This window comes from Aquarana catesbeiana, linkage group LG03 (genome assembly GCF_042186555.1).
Source record: "Aquarana catesbeiana isolate 2022-GZ linkage group LG03, ASM4218655v1, whole genome shotgun sequence".
NCBI classification, from domain to species: domain Eukaryota; kingdom Metazoa; phylum Chordata; class Amphibia; order Anura; family Ranidae; genus Aquarana; species Aquarana catesbeiana.
The window spans coordinates 347,815,389-347,833,073 of NC_133326.1; the positions used below are offsets into that span (position 1 = coordinate 347,815,389).

The 17,685-nt window shown below is 43.1% G+C and overlaps 1 protein-coding gene across 1 annotated transcript in view; it reads left to right on the plus strand.

The window, feature by feature from the left end:
- The first annotated feature begins 6,637 nt into the window (after positions 1–6,637).
- UBTD2 (ubiquitin domain containing 2) overlaps positions 6,638–17,685 on the plus strand; it is a 162,898-nt gene continuing 151,850 nt past the window's right edge. The window contains exon 1 of the mRNA XM_073620586.1: positions 6,638–6,881. Within this exon, the coding sequence (XP_073476687.1) occupies positions 6,812–6,881 (70 nt within the window). The 5' untranslated portion in view covers positions 6,638–6,811. The remainder of the gene's footprint in view (positions 6,882–17,685) is intronic.

Here is a 17,685-nt window from a genome sequence, read left to right on the forward strand (position 1 = left end):
TCATTCTTACATTTATTAAAGAAGTAATACCAGTCCTCCATGAGGGCTGTATCATTAATAGTAAGCTCAGCGAAGCTGGCCCCCTACAATCAGCACAAATAAAAACTCAAGTGTGTTTCTTTTGATTGTAGTGGGGCCAGCTTTGCTGAGCTTTAATAGCATAGTACAGAAGGATAGACTAAAAGAAGTAGAGAGGGCACTACACGAAAACACTGGATTAAAACAGGAACAGATTGGATTCATTCTTGAAGGTCTTCAACTAGCCATGGAAAGTAATTACTTCTGTTACAAGAAGAACTATTATGTTCAAACCAAAGGGGTAGCCATGGGGGCACGCTATGCCCCTAGCGTTGCTAACCTCTTCATGAATATGTGGGAGGAGGAACATGTTTATGGGAAGAGGATACCCCAAATCAAATTGTACCATCAATATATAGATGACCTTTAAACTGAACATTGACTGACTGCTCAAATGCATATTTGGTAAACCTGCATTTATACCTCCATATACCTTTAAAATGAACATTGACTGACTGCTCAAATGCATATTTGGTAAACCTGCGTTTATACCTTCATATACCTTTAAACTGAACATTGACCGACTGCTCAAATGCATATTTGGTAAACCTGCGTTTATACCTCCATATACCTTTAAACTGAACATTGACTGACTGCTCAAATGCATATTTGGTATAACTGCATTTATATCTCCATATACCTTTAAACTGAACATTGACTGACTGCTCAAATGCATATTTGGTAAACCTGCGTTTATACCTCCATATACCTTTAAACTGAATATTGACTGACTGCTCAAATGCATATTTGGTAAATCTGTTTAGCCATTAAGTCTTACCTAAATTATGGAATAAAGTGTATTGACTGCGCTTAGGACAAAGTATAGGTGTGCAGCCCTCCTAAAGAAGCTACCTAGAGGTGCTTCAGAGATGAATATGTTTGTGAATGGGGTGATGGCGCTCCCTAGACTTGGTTGGGCAAATAAGTGGCAGAAAATGACAGTAGTAATAAAAACCAGTAACTGGCTCCTCGGCGGACACCACCACCGGAGCAGGTGACACCACTCCCTATAGGGGTTATTAGGCTTGAGTAAGTGTGCCAAAAAATAAAATAAAACTGTAAAAAAATATATTAGAATGGAAATATCCCACTAACTGCGGGATTGTGCATGTGACCGAAACCTAGTATGCATGCAATTACCTCCCCTTATATGGTGGTGTTAATAGGTGTGACTAACCCTAATTAAATTGCATTGCATATACACCGTACATATTACCTAAATTAAACCTTACATATATGTGCAATTCAGATAGTGATAGCCTTAACGTAAAGTGGTAAATATCTACCACATTATAAGTCCATGAACATAATCAGTAAACCCCAAAAAAATTAGTGAACATAAAATCAGTGAACGAAAAATCGTATAAACATCAGCTGATTTGGAAACTTGATCTGTTTATAAAGTGTTTCATATACATCCAGTCCGTGATTATGCAGGTGTCTTCAGCACAGTGAAAATAGAATCTCAAAAACGTGACTTGAGTGCATTCAGCAACCTTGGTGACTTGGTGCTCCCCCTCAAGATTCCCCACTCACCAGAGCCATTCACTCCAGAGGGGTATTTCTCATGAAAGCGCAGCTTCTACGATCTCCCTGTCACCGTAGTGGATGGACTTCCCGGGGTGGTCCTCCGCATTCCCAAGAAACTGGAGCTTTGTCACTCATACAGACAAAAGAGATAACGGACTCCCATTAACGCACGCTACATCATTTCCGGGATTCAGGCCGGTGGAACGCAGGTGGAACACAAACAATCGGTTCCATTCCGCCTTGCGCCACAGGTTGCCCGGGTGGGTTTTTTACTACCAGGATAGTGGTGTGCTAGTCACCATTGCTTGCCTATCACTACCTTGCTGTATACACAATTGTTTTGGAAAAAGCTGGATATATGTAGCCAGCTGCGCTGGACTCAGTTTTTTATTGGAAGAAATTTTACGTTGGAATAAATTTGATTTTGATTTTAATTACTACACTATGGGAGTCCATTATCTCTTTTGTCTGTATGAGTGACAAAGCTCCAGTTTCTTGGGAATGCGGAGGACCACCCCGGGAAGTCCATCCACTGTGGTGACAGGGAGATCGTAGAAGCTGCGCTTTCATGAGAAATACCCCTTTGGAGTGAATGGCTCTGGTGAGTGGGGAATCTTGAGGGGGAGCACCAAGTCACCAAGGATGCTGAATACACTCAAGTCACATTTTTGAGATTCTATTTTCACTGTGCTGAAGACACCTGCATAATCACGGACTGGATGTATATGAAACACTTTATAAACAGATCAAGTTTCCAAATCAGCTGATGTTTATACGATTTTTCGTTCACTGATTTTATGTTCACTAATTTTTTTGGGGTTTACTGATTATGTTTATGGACTTAAAATGTGGTAGATATTTACCACTTTACGTTAAGGCTATCACTATCTGAATTGCACATATATGTAAGGTTTAATTTAGGTAATATGTATGGTGTATATGCAATGCAATTTAATTAGGGTTAGTCACACCTATTAACACCACCATATAAGGGGAGGTAATTGCATGCATACTAGGTTTCGGTCACATGCACAATCCCGCAGTTAGTGGGATATTTCCATTCTAATATATTTTTTTACAATTTTATTTTATTTTTTGGCATACTTACTCAAGTCTAATAACCCCTATAGGGAGTGGTGTCACCTGCTCCGGTGGTGGTGTCCGCCGAGGAGCCAGTTACTGGTTTTTATTACTACTGTCATTTTCTGCCACTTATTTGCCCAACCAAGTCTAGGGAGCGCCATCACCCCATTCACAAACATATTTACCTTAATTATGGGTTCCCTTATCTTTACAATTTTGGCCTTTTAGTCCCCTTGCAGTTTGATTGTGGTGTGAAAGTTATGCTCTGCAAGCTGTGTACCTAATATCCCCTCTCAATTGATTAATTGCCAGATTCTATCCATACCCAACACAGTATAAAAACAAGGCCTTCCTTACGGGGGAATTTTGGCCTTTTAGTCCCTTGCAGTTTGATTGTGGTGTGAAAGTTATGCTCTGCTAGCTGTGTACCTAATATCCCCTCTCAACTGATTAATTGCCACATTCTATCCATACACAACACATAGTATAAAAACAAGGCCTTCCTTACGGTGGAACACATACAGGGGGCTGCACATACAGGGGTTCTTCCAAAGAAGTGAGGTTCTTTAAATAAGTGGCACTTCTGCTCTTGCACTTCAGCGAATTGCACAAAGCAAACTACAACAGATTGCAGATGACCTCCATTCCAAATTATCTCACCTTCCTCTCTGAAACATGCACTCTTTACCTCTCCTACTCTTCACAATTGCTGCCTCTCTCCCCAAACTCTCTTTTCTTCACCCCTCTACTCCACCCCACAAGCTGTACATATAAACCTCACTTCTCCCCTCCCCCTATTACTGCACTCATCACCTCTTTCTAACTCTAAGCCCACTTGCTAACAAACCCCCCAGGATACTGAAGCATGTCCCCTCATACAAATCATATTCTCATATTACCTCCCTTACTCTTCTGCTTCTCCTAACCACTGGAGATATTGCTCCAAACCCTGGGCCTCCCTTATTTAACTCTGCCCAACACACCCAACACCATCACCCTACACCCTCTGGCAGTAGTCGCAATCTACGCAATTTAGTCTCCATTCCTCTTCTTCCCAACGCCAGCCTCCCTCTCTCCTGCGCCCTCTAGAACGCCCGCTCTGTCTGCAACAAACTCACTGCTGTTCATGACCTCTTTGTCACTAATTCCTTTAATCTACTTGCTCTCACCAAAACCTGGCTCCACGAACAAGACACCCCTTCTCCTGCTTCCCTCTCCCAGGGTGGCCTTCACTGGACTCACTCCCCTAGGCCTAATGGACGCAAGGGAGGTGGAGTGGGATTCCTCCTATCCCCCCAGAGCACCTTCCAGGTTATTCACTCTCCTCCTTTTTCTCTCTCATCATTTGAAGCCCAATGTATACGTCTATTCTCTCCTACTTCCCTAAGAATTGCTGTGATCTACCGGCCCCCTGGACCATTATCGACTTTCCTTGATGAGTTTTCTGCCTGGCTACCCTACTTTCTCTCTTCTGAAATTCCCACAATCCTTCTCGGTGATTTCAACATCCCTGCTAATACAAACACTCCTGCTACTTCTAAACTTCTTAGTCTAACCTCTTCATTTGACCTAAAACAATGGGTACAGGCTTCTACTCACTCTGATGGCAACACCCTTGACCTTGTATTCTCCTACCTATGCACTCCATGCAACTTCTCAAACAATCCTTTTCCTCTCTCCGACCATCACCTTATTAGTTTCTCCCTCCCCCTGTCTTCCACCACCTTTCCCTCCAATCGCCTAACCATCACCCGTAGAAATTTTCGCAAATTCAACTCCTCTCTCCTCTATTCTGCTACTGACCACCTCTATGACAAAATCTCTCCCCTGTCCTGCCCCAACCAAGCCACGTCCATCTACAATAAATCCCTGTCCTCCACCCTGGACAAGCTGGACAAGCCGTTTTTAAAACGGCAGACCGTAATGAATATATACCAACCTCCAGCTGTCATCACAAGTGGAAATGGAATATTCCTAAGGGCCAATTATTAAGATTACGCAGAAACTGCCCCACCATGGAAGATTTTGGAGTACAATCTGATATCCTGATCAAAAGATTTCAAAAAAAGGGTACCAACAAAAACATCTGGTGAAGTTGAAGACAGAAATAATGAAAATGGACAGGAATGTGTTATTTACCAAGAAAGCAAAAAAAAAAAGGAAAACCAAATAGGTCCTATATAGACCTATGATCCCCATAAAGCCCCCCCCCGTTTTCTCTGGGAATTTCTAGGTTTACCAGGTAATATCTGGATTGCAAAGGGTAAATCCAGCTGTTAGCTTGTAACTCCTGAGGTATTCCCTAGCAATTCCTGATCTGACCACTTGGGTGGATGAGAGCAGTGGGACGGGTTTATGTAAACGGCAGTATTGGGGATAAGTACAGTGGGGATATGCATAACCTTGTCACTATTGAGAAGATGCATTGTTTTTGGATAGCGAATAATAACTTATGTTTTTATAAAATCGGGGCTGAAATAGCCTATATACTCTGTTTGTAATGTATGTCTGTTTCACTTGTCAATATTAGGAGTGTAATGGGTGAGCGGTGATGCGGGATATTATCTAGTACCTGACCCCTAGGGATATAAGTTAGGACTCTAATGTAATCCTATCCTGAGTGTTAAAGCATTGTAACAATATGGATCAACAGTGCTCGCTTCAACAAAACATCAATGTAATGGGATTAGTGTAACCTTCCCTATCGCCCACTCACAATTAATCAACAGGGGGTGTAGCCTGCATGGCCGCTCTCCATAAATTACGTGAGGTGTACCAAGATGGCACCACCTCAGACGACATCCTATGATGAAATGTGTAAGGAAGAGCTACACACACGTCACTTCCGGTTTAGCGAGGCTCCAATCGGTGGAGCGCACGCTGACCTAGAGCGCTCCTTTTTTAAGAAAAGCAGATTTGGGTTGGTGTTCACCACCCATTTATCTAAAGAAATTTGTTTTTAAGAAATTTGATTTTCTAATAAAAGTATTATCCGGAATTACAATATTGGAGCCCATCTCTTTTCTATATGAGGACACACTATCTGGGTCACAAGGAAACAACCACCCCCTGACCCAGTGAAAACAGGGTATCAGAGATTGTCCCTTGAGGGTCTGGAGGCTATGGCTTTCCTAGGACGAGCTAAAGGAGGGAACGATCGATCCGGTAGCACACTCCCCACATGCGATTTGCCCCTGCAAGGGTGCCAGGATCTGGTGAGTAGGGATCCAAAGGGGGAGCACAACAGTCACAGGGTGATTAGGGTGGGCCCAGGCACACCCTGTGTGCACACCTATGTATATATATATATATGCACACACGCACGTGTTTGAGCTTTGGGGCGCACACTCTAATGCGATAAGCTGTGCACTCCTATGAATGAATAGGTGCGCCGGCTGGGCGTGAAACCCAATGTATAAATATATATGCGCACACCTATGTATATATATATATATATATATATATATATATATATATATATATATACACACACGCACATGTGTTTGAGCTTTGGAGCGCACACTCTAACGCGATAAGCTGTGCACTCCTATGAATGAATAGGTGCGCCGGCTGGGCGTTAAACCCAGCTTTGGCGCCGTCGCATATATGCCTTATGTTATGCCTGGTCACATTTCGTTTTTTCTTTGAGTAAAGTTGCACATTTCTGAGGAGTAAAGGGTGAAGCTCCCCCTTTCACACAGGCTTTAATACAAGTTCCCAGCAAATCTTCTAAAAATCTATTCCTCTTCAGCCGGCTGATGAATTCCAGCTGAGGCGGCGGAATGTGCTGCACTGTAACAGATGTAGAGTAGCACATGCTGGGACCCATCCTCCTAACACAACCAATAGGAAGCCTGCGGAAACCAACTCAGAGCAGCGTCCGTCCTCATCAGCGACTACTAGGGAACCAGAGCCGCTCGTGACGTCACCCGCACACGGCAGGAGGAGGCATCTGCTTTATAGCGGGGAGTGGAGGGCCGTGACGTCGGCGGCGCGGGAGCGCGCCCTTCTTCTCCTTCCTTCTCCTCGTTCCTGTGCCTGGCGCCGCGCAGCGTGAGCGCGCCCGCCCTGTGAAGGCAAAGAGAGACGATAACGGCCGAGGCTGCCCCCGCCGGCACCCATGGGAGGGTGTGTGGGCACTCACCACGACTCCTCGGGCAGCCTGAACGAGAACTCGGACGGGACCGGAGGTGAGGAAGGGAGAATGGTGGGGAAGAGGAGGGGAGAGAGAGAGAGAGGGGGAGGAGGAGAGATGGAAAGGGATTCAATGCTCTTCTTTTGTCTGTTACTGGCCCGGTACATATACAAGCCGGGTAGGGGGACTGGTCATGGCAGGCTCATGTGAGGGGATGAGCTGGCAGGCTGGGCATAGGTCAGCCTGGCACTGCCATGGGGGTATGCTTCCTTCTGATTGGGAGGGATGCTGACATGTCCAGGTACAATGGAGAACCATGTATACAGGTCCTATAGCCAGTCCCTGTTATCTGGACTTGTCCTGTAAAGTTGAGGATGTTCCAGCGCTCATCCAAGTCTCCCATAGTTGTGATGAGTGTTGGTAACCTACCCTTCCATTACTGGACCATTCACACCTTCAGCCGCTTCACACGGACAATCGCAAAGTAACCAACTTTTACAATGTTGCTGCATATGGGGGCAATACCAGTATTGCAGTTGGAGTTCTTCTTAAAGCCACCGATTTTTAATAGTTTCAAAAAACAGTTAGGACACTTTCACACTGCGGCGTCAGCAGTAAAGTGCTGCTATTTTTAGCAGCGCTTTTCGACTGCTAGCAGGGCGCTTTTAATCCTTAAAGGGTTAAGGGTTAAAAGCGCCCACAAAGCGGCGCTTTAGGAGTGGTGTATACACGGCTCCTAAAGCTCCTCAAAGATGCTGCTTGCAGGACTTTTTTTAAGCGTCCTGCCAGCGCAGTGCCCCAGTGCGAAAGTACTCGGTGTGACAGGAGAGGCGCTATTTTTAGCGCTATAGCGCCTGTAAAGCGCCTCAGTGTGAAAGTAGCCTTATGCTAACTTACATTTGCTTGTGCTCTCAGCCAACCTGTCAAGGCATCAAATGGCTGGTGTCCTAACTGATCCCCCATGGCAACTGCAAATCAAACAGAGGCTAAGATGGCAGCTTCCTTGGCTGAAAAGGATAGGAGGGTTTAGTTCTGCTTTAAAGTGTATGTTTGGTCAAAACTGTTTTTCTTCAACCCCTGACAGGTTATAATTTTCTGTGTGCCTCATTAAGGAGGTTCCCCTTTACTTTTCTATCCTGAAGACACAACTGGAAGTCTCTTAGGCTAGCTTCACACTGTAGCTGGTCACGCGGCTCTCATTTGAATGGGCTGCTGTACGTGCCATAAACGCGGGGAAAAAGTCCCCACCCCCCCCCCTTTTTTTTTTTTTTTTTTACCACTTCCCAGCCGGTCACTGCACATAAACCGCCAGGTGGGCACTCTCTCCTTCTGAGTGGACGTTCGGGAACGTCCCTCAGAAGGAGCGGGATCGCCCGCGCAGCAGCGCCATCCCGATGCGCTCGTGTCACCAGGACAGGATGCATCTCCGATCGGCAGGAGGGCTCTGTGATTGGCCCTCCTGATCACATGACGGCCGTGTCAAATCACAGCCGTCATGTGATGTAAACACAGAGCTGGTTGCTAGGCAATCTGCTCTCCTCACACGGAAGTTGTCAGTGAGGAGAGGAGAGCAGATCACTGCAGCTGGCTGGTGATCAGTGTGTATGAGCTGTTTTTTACAGCTATTTACTCACTGATCACCAGTCTAGTATCCCCACTCATGTAAAACACACAGTAAACACACGTCCCCACACACATGTCCCAGTAAAATTGCATGTCCCAATGATTATCTGCACACATATGTCTGTGATCACCTGCGCACATCTGTACATGATCATTTGCGTACATCTGTCCGTGATCACACAAACTAATTATGACAAAACCAATTTATGACAAAATTCGATTTTATTGGATTTCTTTTAAAATAGAAGAATTTTTTTTTTTTCCAAATTTCCCCTCTCTTTTTCGCTTATATCGCAAAAAATAAAAAACGGAGTCGTGAATAAATACCACCAAAAGAAAGCTCTATTTGTGTGAACAAAATGATAAAAATTTCATTTGGGTACAGCATTGCATGACCGTGCAATTGTCATTGAAAGCAAGAGCGCTGAAAATTGGTCTGGGAAGGAAGGGGGCGAAAGTGCCCAGTATTGAGGTGGTTAAAAACCCTGCATCTTAATGGCACCCTCACACATCTGTTAAACACTTGCCTACTGGGCACTTTTAGGCCCCTTTCACGTGCGGACAGTATGTCTGTATTTCATCCATTCGTTTTTGGATGAAATACAGACATACATGCATCCCTATGGGATAGCGGGTATCAGCGGTTGAACATCCGCTGACACCCGATATCATCCGTCCCCACTATCATCCGATTCTGTAGATGGAGGAAAATCCTATTTTTTCTGTCTGCAGAGCGGATCGGATGAACATGGACAGACGGTCTGTGTTCATCCGATTTTCCCCCATAGGGGAGAGCGGAGATCTGACAGGGCAGTCCCTGCACAGTGTGCAGGGACCGCCCTGTCATCCGCTGGCTCAGCGGATCATCACTGATCCGTCCCGTGTGAAAGGGGCCTTACTCCCTTCCTTCCAAGGCCAATTTTCAGGAAGCGGTCATGCAACACTGTACCCAAACAAAAATGTTTTTTTTCACTCAAATAGACCAATTTTTTTTTTTTCTATTTTTTTTTTGCTAATTAAACAACCGATGTATGCTGATGAGGCGGCACTGATTGGCAGCACTGTTGAGACTGCACTGATAATCAGTATACGGGCCTTTCGCACAGGTGGTCCGCCCAGCAGACTTTGCTTTGCTCAGCAGGGGATCGCTCCGCTGAGCAGGTGGATGACAGGTCCATCTCCGCTCATTGTGCAGAGACGGACCTGTTGGAGCCCCCGCTCCCCTCTGTAGGAAGATCGATGAAAACTGTTCCGCCTGTCAGTTTTCATCCAATCCGCCAAACAGATGGAAAATAGGGACACCATCCGTCTGGATTTCATGGATAGGAGCGGATGTCACCGCTGACATCCGCTGCTCCATAGGAGTGAATGGAGTGTCCGATAAGGTCCACCTGAATAACTGACAGGTGGACCTGATCAGAAAGCACGTGTGAAAGGGACCTACATTTTCCTTTTTACACAAGCCGGTTATTGGCTCTCTTCTCTCCCCGTGAGTTCCGATAACGCAGTGGGCATGCGGTAGGTGTGATCACGGGAAGCCGTCATATAACGGCCTTCCAGAACTAGCCAGCCGCTCTGTAGCTGTCATTTGGCTATAGTGCAGTCAGCAAGTGGTTAAAGAGCAGCATGCGTTGCCTGTGGGTCAGGAATACGTGGAATTATGCACGGGTTCCCAATCCGCACAAATGTGAACCTAGCCTTTGGGGATGGTAAATGTAGGTTGTAAAAGTGTTATTAAACCCAGGACCCTGCATTCACTACATCCGGTCTCCCACAGTGCACAGAACATGGAAATGCAATACTTTTAGTAAATATAAACTGCTTAATATGTTTTTTTATCAGCACTCTATAGTCTTGTGACTTCTATCAGTGTCTGGCCAAGCACTGGTTAAAGCTTGTAGGAGGAGTTTTCATTCTTCCCTGATTGTACTATGAGGCTGCATGACCCCCAACCCTCTGTCTGGACAGTGCTAATTGGCCCCGTGCTGATCACATGCACCCCCCCCCCCCCCAAGGCTCTGTACTATCAGGAGATGGATTGGGGACAGTGAAAGAAGGGGAGGATCAGAGAATAAAGGATCAAACATCCTTTTTATACAATGCACAGGTTTAACCCCTTAGGTTCCACAGTGAGTATAACAAGAATGCTTTACTGAATATGCAGACTGATTTTACTGTTGTGGCTTTAGTAACACTTTAAGCCTCGTTTTTACCCAACATTTAGACCCAACATTTTATATTCCTGACATGTGCCATGTACTTGTATGAAAACGTATCCTGACTGACAGCATTACTGTGCAAGCCGTTCCGCAGCCACAACAGAGATATGTGAACCAATACAGACATTGAATGTGCCCCATTTAAGGGAATGGGGTTGTATCGCAACTGCAAGCTACAAGCCTAGACTCAAGATCGCAGCACAGTATTCTTCTTTAAAAACCCTGTTAAAAAAAAAAAGATCAGCTACCGAATGCCTGTTGGCTGCTTCTGTACCTCCTTTGTCTGGAAAGCAATCCATGGTGGATCACTCTTTATAGCAATGCAAGTGTAAACGAGCCCCAAGGGTAAGTTCATACTGCCAAACCCGCTGCTGAAAAGACGTGTTCAGATTAGGGTTGAACCGATACTAGTATTGGTGCCGATACCAAGTATTTGCACAAGTATCGGTACTTGTTCAAATGCACGAATACCTGAAACCGATACTTTCAAGCTCAGTTCTTTGACCTGTCAGTGGGTCTCCCCTGTTGGCAGCTGAAGTGTTAAAAAAAAAGTCCGGTAATTGGTGCTGTCAAAAAAAAAAAAAAAAAAAAAAAAAAAAAAAAAAGCAGCTGGCAATGTTTATTAACAACATTGCTCAGCCCCTGAAACACTAAAATAAAAAAAATTGTTTCTTTTTGTATCTTTCTGTTTCTTCATCTGCAGATCAAAGGAATGAACAAATGTTCTTCTGTGTAACCCTTTATTAATCCCTAAATATGAATGTATTTCAATTCACATTGAAAAAGTGCAAAAATTAAAAAATCTATTTCATTTGTAAATTACTTTTTTTCAATGCTTTGTACCAGTGCTGAAGTGAAAACAAAACAGTTTTGGTAAGTATTGGTAATTGGTATCGGCGAGTACTAAAAAAAAAAAGTATTGGTACTCGTGTAAAAAAAAAAAAAAAATGGTATCGGTGCATCCCTAGTGCAGATAATGGAATATTATTAAAGGTCCAGTTAACATTCAGGCCTTATAAAACAATGTATATCTCAAGCCCTGGTGAAGGGGCCTTCTTGATTCCCTAAAATGCATTGGCTACTCTTTCGATTGCAGAGCCAGTCCAGGAAACAATTAAGTCCTATGTGGACTTCACACAGCAGTTGTGTCTTTCTTCAATTCACATTTTTGTTACAAGTTCACAAGGATCCCCAGGGGAAATAAAAAAACAGGTGCTTGATCCCCTGGTTTTACAACCACTAACTACACACCTATAGTGGGACATGGTGGCTGCTTGGGTCTGTGTATGTTGACATGGCCATTATGCTTTGTGGTGCAGCAATTTTAGCTTGGCATGTTGTTTGACAAGCAGCACTGTTGCCATGCTCGCCAGTCCACCCTGCAATTATGTGCACTTTACCTCTGGTGGCTACAGCACTGTAGTTGAATGTCAAATCCCATTTGGGTTATATTAAAAAAAAAAAGCCCCTAAACTTTCCTTTTAGGCTGGGTTCACCTCTGCCGCATGCGGCTCGCAGCAGGGATCCAGTGCGTCCCTGTTCTCCGTTTCAGGGCTGAATCTTTGCCTGAATTAGGCCCTAAAACGGAGCCAAAGACTCACAGCATTCCTGTGCAAGCCGTTCCGCAGCCGCAACAGAGATATGTGAACCAGCTCCATAGAGAGCTGGTCACCATCTCGTGTCATGCGAATTGGATACGGGGAAAATTTGCATAGGTGTGAACCCAGCCTTAAAAGACAGTAGTTTCTGAAATAGGAATCCACCCCCCCCCCCCCCCCCCCTTTTTTTTTTTTTTTTTTTTTTTTTTTTTTTTCCTCCAGTGACCGCTCAAAATTTTGGTTTATTTTCTCTTTCAGTAGTGATAACAATGGGGATCAGCACCTTCAGAGAGGGTGAATCTCTCCAAGGGAGATGGCAATCAACTTTTCAATTCTAAACCACACATACAAAAAGTTTTGTATACACATAGAATTTTAGGCCTCATTCAAATGAGCAAACGAGGGAGGGTAGGCTGCCACATTCTGAGGTGGCTAAACATGTACACAGAGCAGCTCAGAAATTGCTCATGTAAACACTGAAAACTTTACACAAAAGAATATATTTAATAGTTGGGATTGTCTTGTATTATTATTGTATTGTTATTAATATCATGGGGTCACATCTGCTTTTATCACCTGTCTTTTATGGTAATTGGATTATGTTATTAGAATAAAGTGGTTTCACAAACTTTCATATCACACATCTTGTTCATGGACAATCAACAGCTGTGTTGATACATTCCATGGTACTGAGGTGACAGATTTAGGGGCCTTTCACACCACTGTGGTGCATGGGCATGATTTGCACTATGTTGCACAGCTCATTCAGTTAGATGGACTGCATAACACACCAAAAAGGGTGCATGTCGCATCTCTGGTAGCGCTGCACAATGCAAACTAGTTCACTGATAGACATTGCACAGTGTAGCGTGCCTATTGGCAAGTTGCTTTTGGCGACTCAGAATAAATGTGTGTAGCACAGTGGTGGAAATAGGCCCTTTATGGCTATAAACTCTGTGGTATGTGCTGATAGTGAAGACGCTACCTGGATGAGTTGTATGTCTTTAAAGTGGTACTAAAGCCTTGTGCATTTAATCAGAAATGAATGTATAGGTGAAATTGTCGCATGATTGCTACTTCCAGATGATATTGCAGCCAAATACACCTGGGATTAGGAAGCAAGGGCTTTTAATGTCACTGGTAACAAATCTTGGGACTATATGTCCCATGATTCTCTACATCAGGGTGCAGGCATGCTCTGACGTTCGTAAAAATTTGTTAGACGACCAGATGCTGACTGTGCCTACATGCACGCACACACAGCCTGAAATATATACACACCTGGCATGCCTTGAAGCGATTTAAAGGATTTCCAGAGCAGCGTATCAGAAACCGCTGCCAATCACTTTCCTTGGAAAAGGAGCAGAGGCATGTCTTGGGTGTTTTTTTTTTCTCTCCAGGTGGAGGAATGTGTGGATGGGGGGGGAATATGGTTCAGTCTGCTGGTTGAACGAAAAATAACTAATTTATGGCCAGCCTAAGGCTAAGTTCACACTGCCATTTAAAAGCAGGCGCTTGAGATGCGTTAAAAGTACCCCTCAAATGCCTATGATGCAGTGCTGTTCACACTATCAAAACAAAGTGTTAGTCTCACGTCACTTCAAAATTAAAGCCTTATGTCGAGTCAGGAGGCATTTGAAGCCTTTCAACACCTTCCATTCACGTCTATGGTAACGCTTTGCAAATGCTCTGGCAGGCAGTTGTGGGATGTTTACGATTAGATCATTTACTATAATGGAATAGGCGTTTGTGGAGCGGTTTAAAGCGCCTTAACGCTCATCAAATGCTTTAAAACTGCCCATAGGCTGTTTGGGGAGCCTTTTTAACTTGTCATTAATGCTTGTAAAATGCCAGTCTAATGCCTGAACTAAAGCTCATTAACGCGTGTCTACCGGCCATACTAACACTATGGCCATGTTTGGGAGTGTTTAAGCGTTCAAGATTTAGTCAAGTGTGAACAAGCCCTAAAAGATCATTTAAATGCTAGACCAGCCCTCAAATTTTCCACTCACATTTTATGAGTGGAAAATGAGGACTGGCGACAGTGGGCTGCCTGGGAGCGGGGGAGAGGGGGGGGCGGGCACCACCGGCATGCAGGGTAGAATGGGAGCCGTTCTCCCAGCGATCCTGGAGGGGAAGAGAGAAGAGCAGGTGGCTGGATTATCAGAATGAATTAATTTGAAGTGCAGACTTTCAGCTTTAATTCAAGGGGTTGAACATAAATATCAAGTACAAATGGATATTTGTAGGGGCTCAAAAGTAATTAGATAAATGAATATAATCGGAAATAAAATGTTCATTTGGTAAAAAATTGCAGTGCTGCATCAGGTACCCCTGATGATGTCACATCTGGCGAAACGATTGTTGCGACGCTACGCTCGCATGCTCTGCGCGATCGCCTACACACGTTTGTGGATTTTATACTTGCAAGGAATTCTTTTATTCTAATTTGCATTGGAGACTCGTTTGGGTCAGAATACCTGTATGCAGCAATGCAAGTCTTTGCTTCTTTGCATGTTTACACCTCCTGATACTGTGGATAGCTGCTCTAGTCTGACCATCGCTTGGTGTGTGGAGGCTTCTGGTGGGAGACGCTCAGGACATCCTTCTATGGGATCATTGATCCAACAAGTGTTTTGTGACACCCCCCCCCCTAAATGGGTGGTCGCTGGCTTTCCGGTAAGCCTTCTACCTCGCTGCCGGGTATCATGTGGTCAAGCATTTGATCCAGGCTCTATATCTCACACGGGATTTTCTTCTTTAAACTCAAGACATTTAAGGAACTTTTCACAAAATGTATTTATTTTTTTTGGCACTTTATATGCTATTGCACTTTATAATTGCACTTTATAATACAATGTGTGTGTTTTTTCTGTATTATGTTGGTCACATGCATAATTGGTATCATACAGTAATTGCAATCATTTTTACACTTTATAGATCTTATATGGCATCTTTACATATGCATCATCTTTGATTCACGTTTGTATTTATATTTTTATAAATGGGAGCCTGTAATACCTCAAGTAACACCGCTCGTTCTGGCCACTGTCCTCCTCCCGCTCCGCCTCCTCCTCGAGTGTAGCTTTTCATTGGAGGAGGAGAACAGTCATGTGACCATCAATGAAACAGCAAAGGAAAGTCACATGACCGCGTCCACGAGAGAGCGGCGTTAATTGAGATATATAGAAGCTTTTATTTACAATGAGAGTGACACCAGAGGAGCAGTATATGAGAAAGTGCTGTCAGTAATATTTTCTTAACTTTTTAAAGTATGCTGGCAGCGCTGTCCCACAAAACGGAGTGCAGGGGGGGGGGGGGGGGGCTTTATAATGAAAGGAGTATGTGTGCTGTGCAGGGGGCCGTGGAAAGTTGGAAAGGGTTTTTTTTTTTTTTGTTTTTTGTTTTTTTCCTGAAACTTCCCTCTTAAAATTATGGTGCGTGTATGTATTAATATAATATGTTTTTGTGTGTATCTTGCAGCCTTGACCAAATGTCTGTCCTGCCAACCATCTGAGATTTGAAGAAATGACAATTGCAACAAATTTTATAAGCTTTTTGTTGGCCCCATAATATTTATTAAGCTTATATTTGCTAAATAGCGATTTGTTTACCATTCTGCTCTTTTGTTGTATTTGAGTTTACTTATCTTGTGTAAACATTGTTTATCTTTTAACCACTGTTTTCCCAGATTTATGAAATGATCTGATCCTTTATGTACGAGGGATATAAAAATACTGTAATTGCTTAAAATCTATTTACTCTTGTATTTGATATCTGTCCATGTAGGGTGGATTTGATTTAAATCACGTCAATTTAAATCACTAGTAAAAGGCTTGATTTAAATCATAATTTTTAAAGAGCAACTGTCATCTGTCCCACAGCGGCTGCTCCTCTGACCTGCTGTTGACTCACCAACAGTCCTGTTAACTTTATTGGGACGGCTGGTGATGCAGGAGTGACACAAGGTGAGGGACGTGGCGGAAGCAGGTGAGTGGATGCCAGCTAACAGGCGCTGCCACGATGGATCTGAAATGACAGGTGCTCCTTAAATGTAAGGACTCATTCTTACTGGTAATTTTTTTGCAAACAAAATTAAGGTTTCCTATTTAGAATAATAAGCTGTCAGGTTAGTAAAACAGCGACATCAGAACTCATTAAATTATACAGTTTGTAGTGTACATAGATTTGCAAAACAATTGGATAAAGGAATATTCCTGAAATGTATTTTATCTCATGGATGCTGTGAAATTGTGTGAATGCATGTTATCTAAACTTGCAGAGCTTGGATTAATTGAGTTTACCAAAAATGTAAATATTAAGAGTATACAGCCTCATTCTACATAACTAAGCTCCATTTCATACTGAATAAACTGAATTATTAAAAACTATCTTTAGATAGATTTTTACTCCAAAAGCATTTTATTAAAATACATTTGAAAAAAAACTAAATCTTATTTTTATTATAATTTTTTTTTTTTTTCTCCATTGATTTATACCCACCCTGTGTAGTCAGTAGTGAATTCTGCATGCCTCTACTATAACATCCAAAACTTTTTTTTATTCTTTCTCCAAAAGTCGTCTTAATTTTCTGTACGTTAATTTTAGTGAATGCAAAATATGGATTGACTGCATCAACGTTTTTTTGGTTGCTGCAGAAAGTCAGCCGGGAGGCTGAAAGGAGGCGGATTAGAATGCTAGTTTTGGTAAGCGTACTGATTTGTTTTGACAGAAATTTGATAGAGCAGCAGGAGGACAGCAACCTGCTGCAAGGCCGATATCCCCTGAACTTGGTAAATAGACATCTCGCTGTGTGACAGCTGTGTAGCCCTCCTGCTGATCTTTGCTCCAGCACCACCCCGGTGTAACGTACTACATCTGTTCTTTGTCCCCTGCTCACTCTGAACATTACTCTTCACTCTGATAGCATTGGACTTGGATCAGGACTTGATTCTTTTATTACCGATTGTAGCCAAATCTCTGCCCAACTCTCTCCGATCATTAGGGACCCATGAGCAGAAGATTTATTTTTCATATGGTTAAGAAGTCGCCATCATTTGTCTTGTAATTTAACAATTGCCTGAATGTCCACTACGTTATTTGAGAGCTGTTGTATTATGTATATTGTAGATACTTTTGTTGCTTTTAATCTTGCATTTTAAAGTAAATATAAACCCTCAAAATTAATTAGAAATACAGCACTGAAAAATATTTAAAAACCATATATTAACAAATCCAAAGGTGAATAATGCCAATATCCCTAAGAGTCCAATACAAAAAAATGTGAAAACCTAAAAAGTCCAATCATCTTGTATAAGCTTTAAAATGTTAACGTCATTTCAGAAGTCATTTTAAATCTGCAGTTTTCATTAACATAATGCCTTGTAATCCCTGCTTTGCATGTCCTTGTACAGGTTCT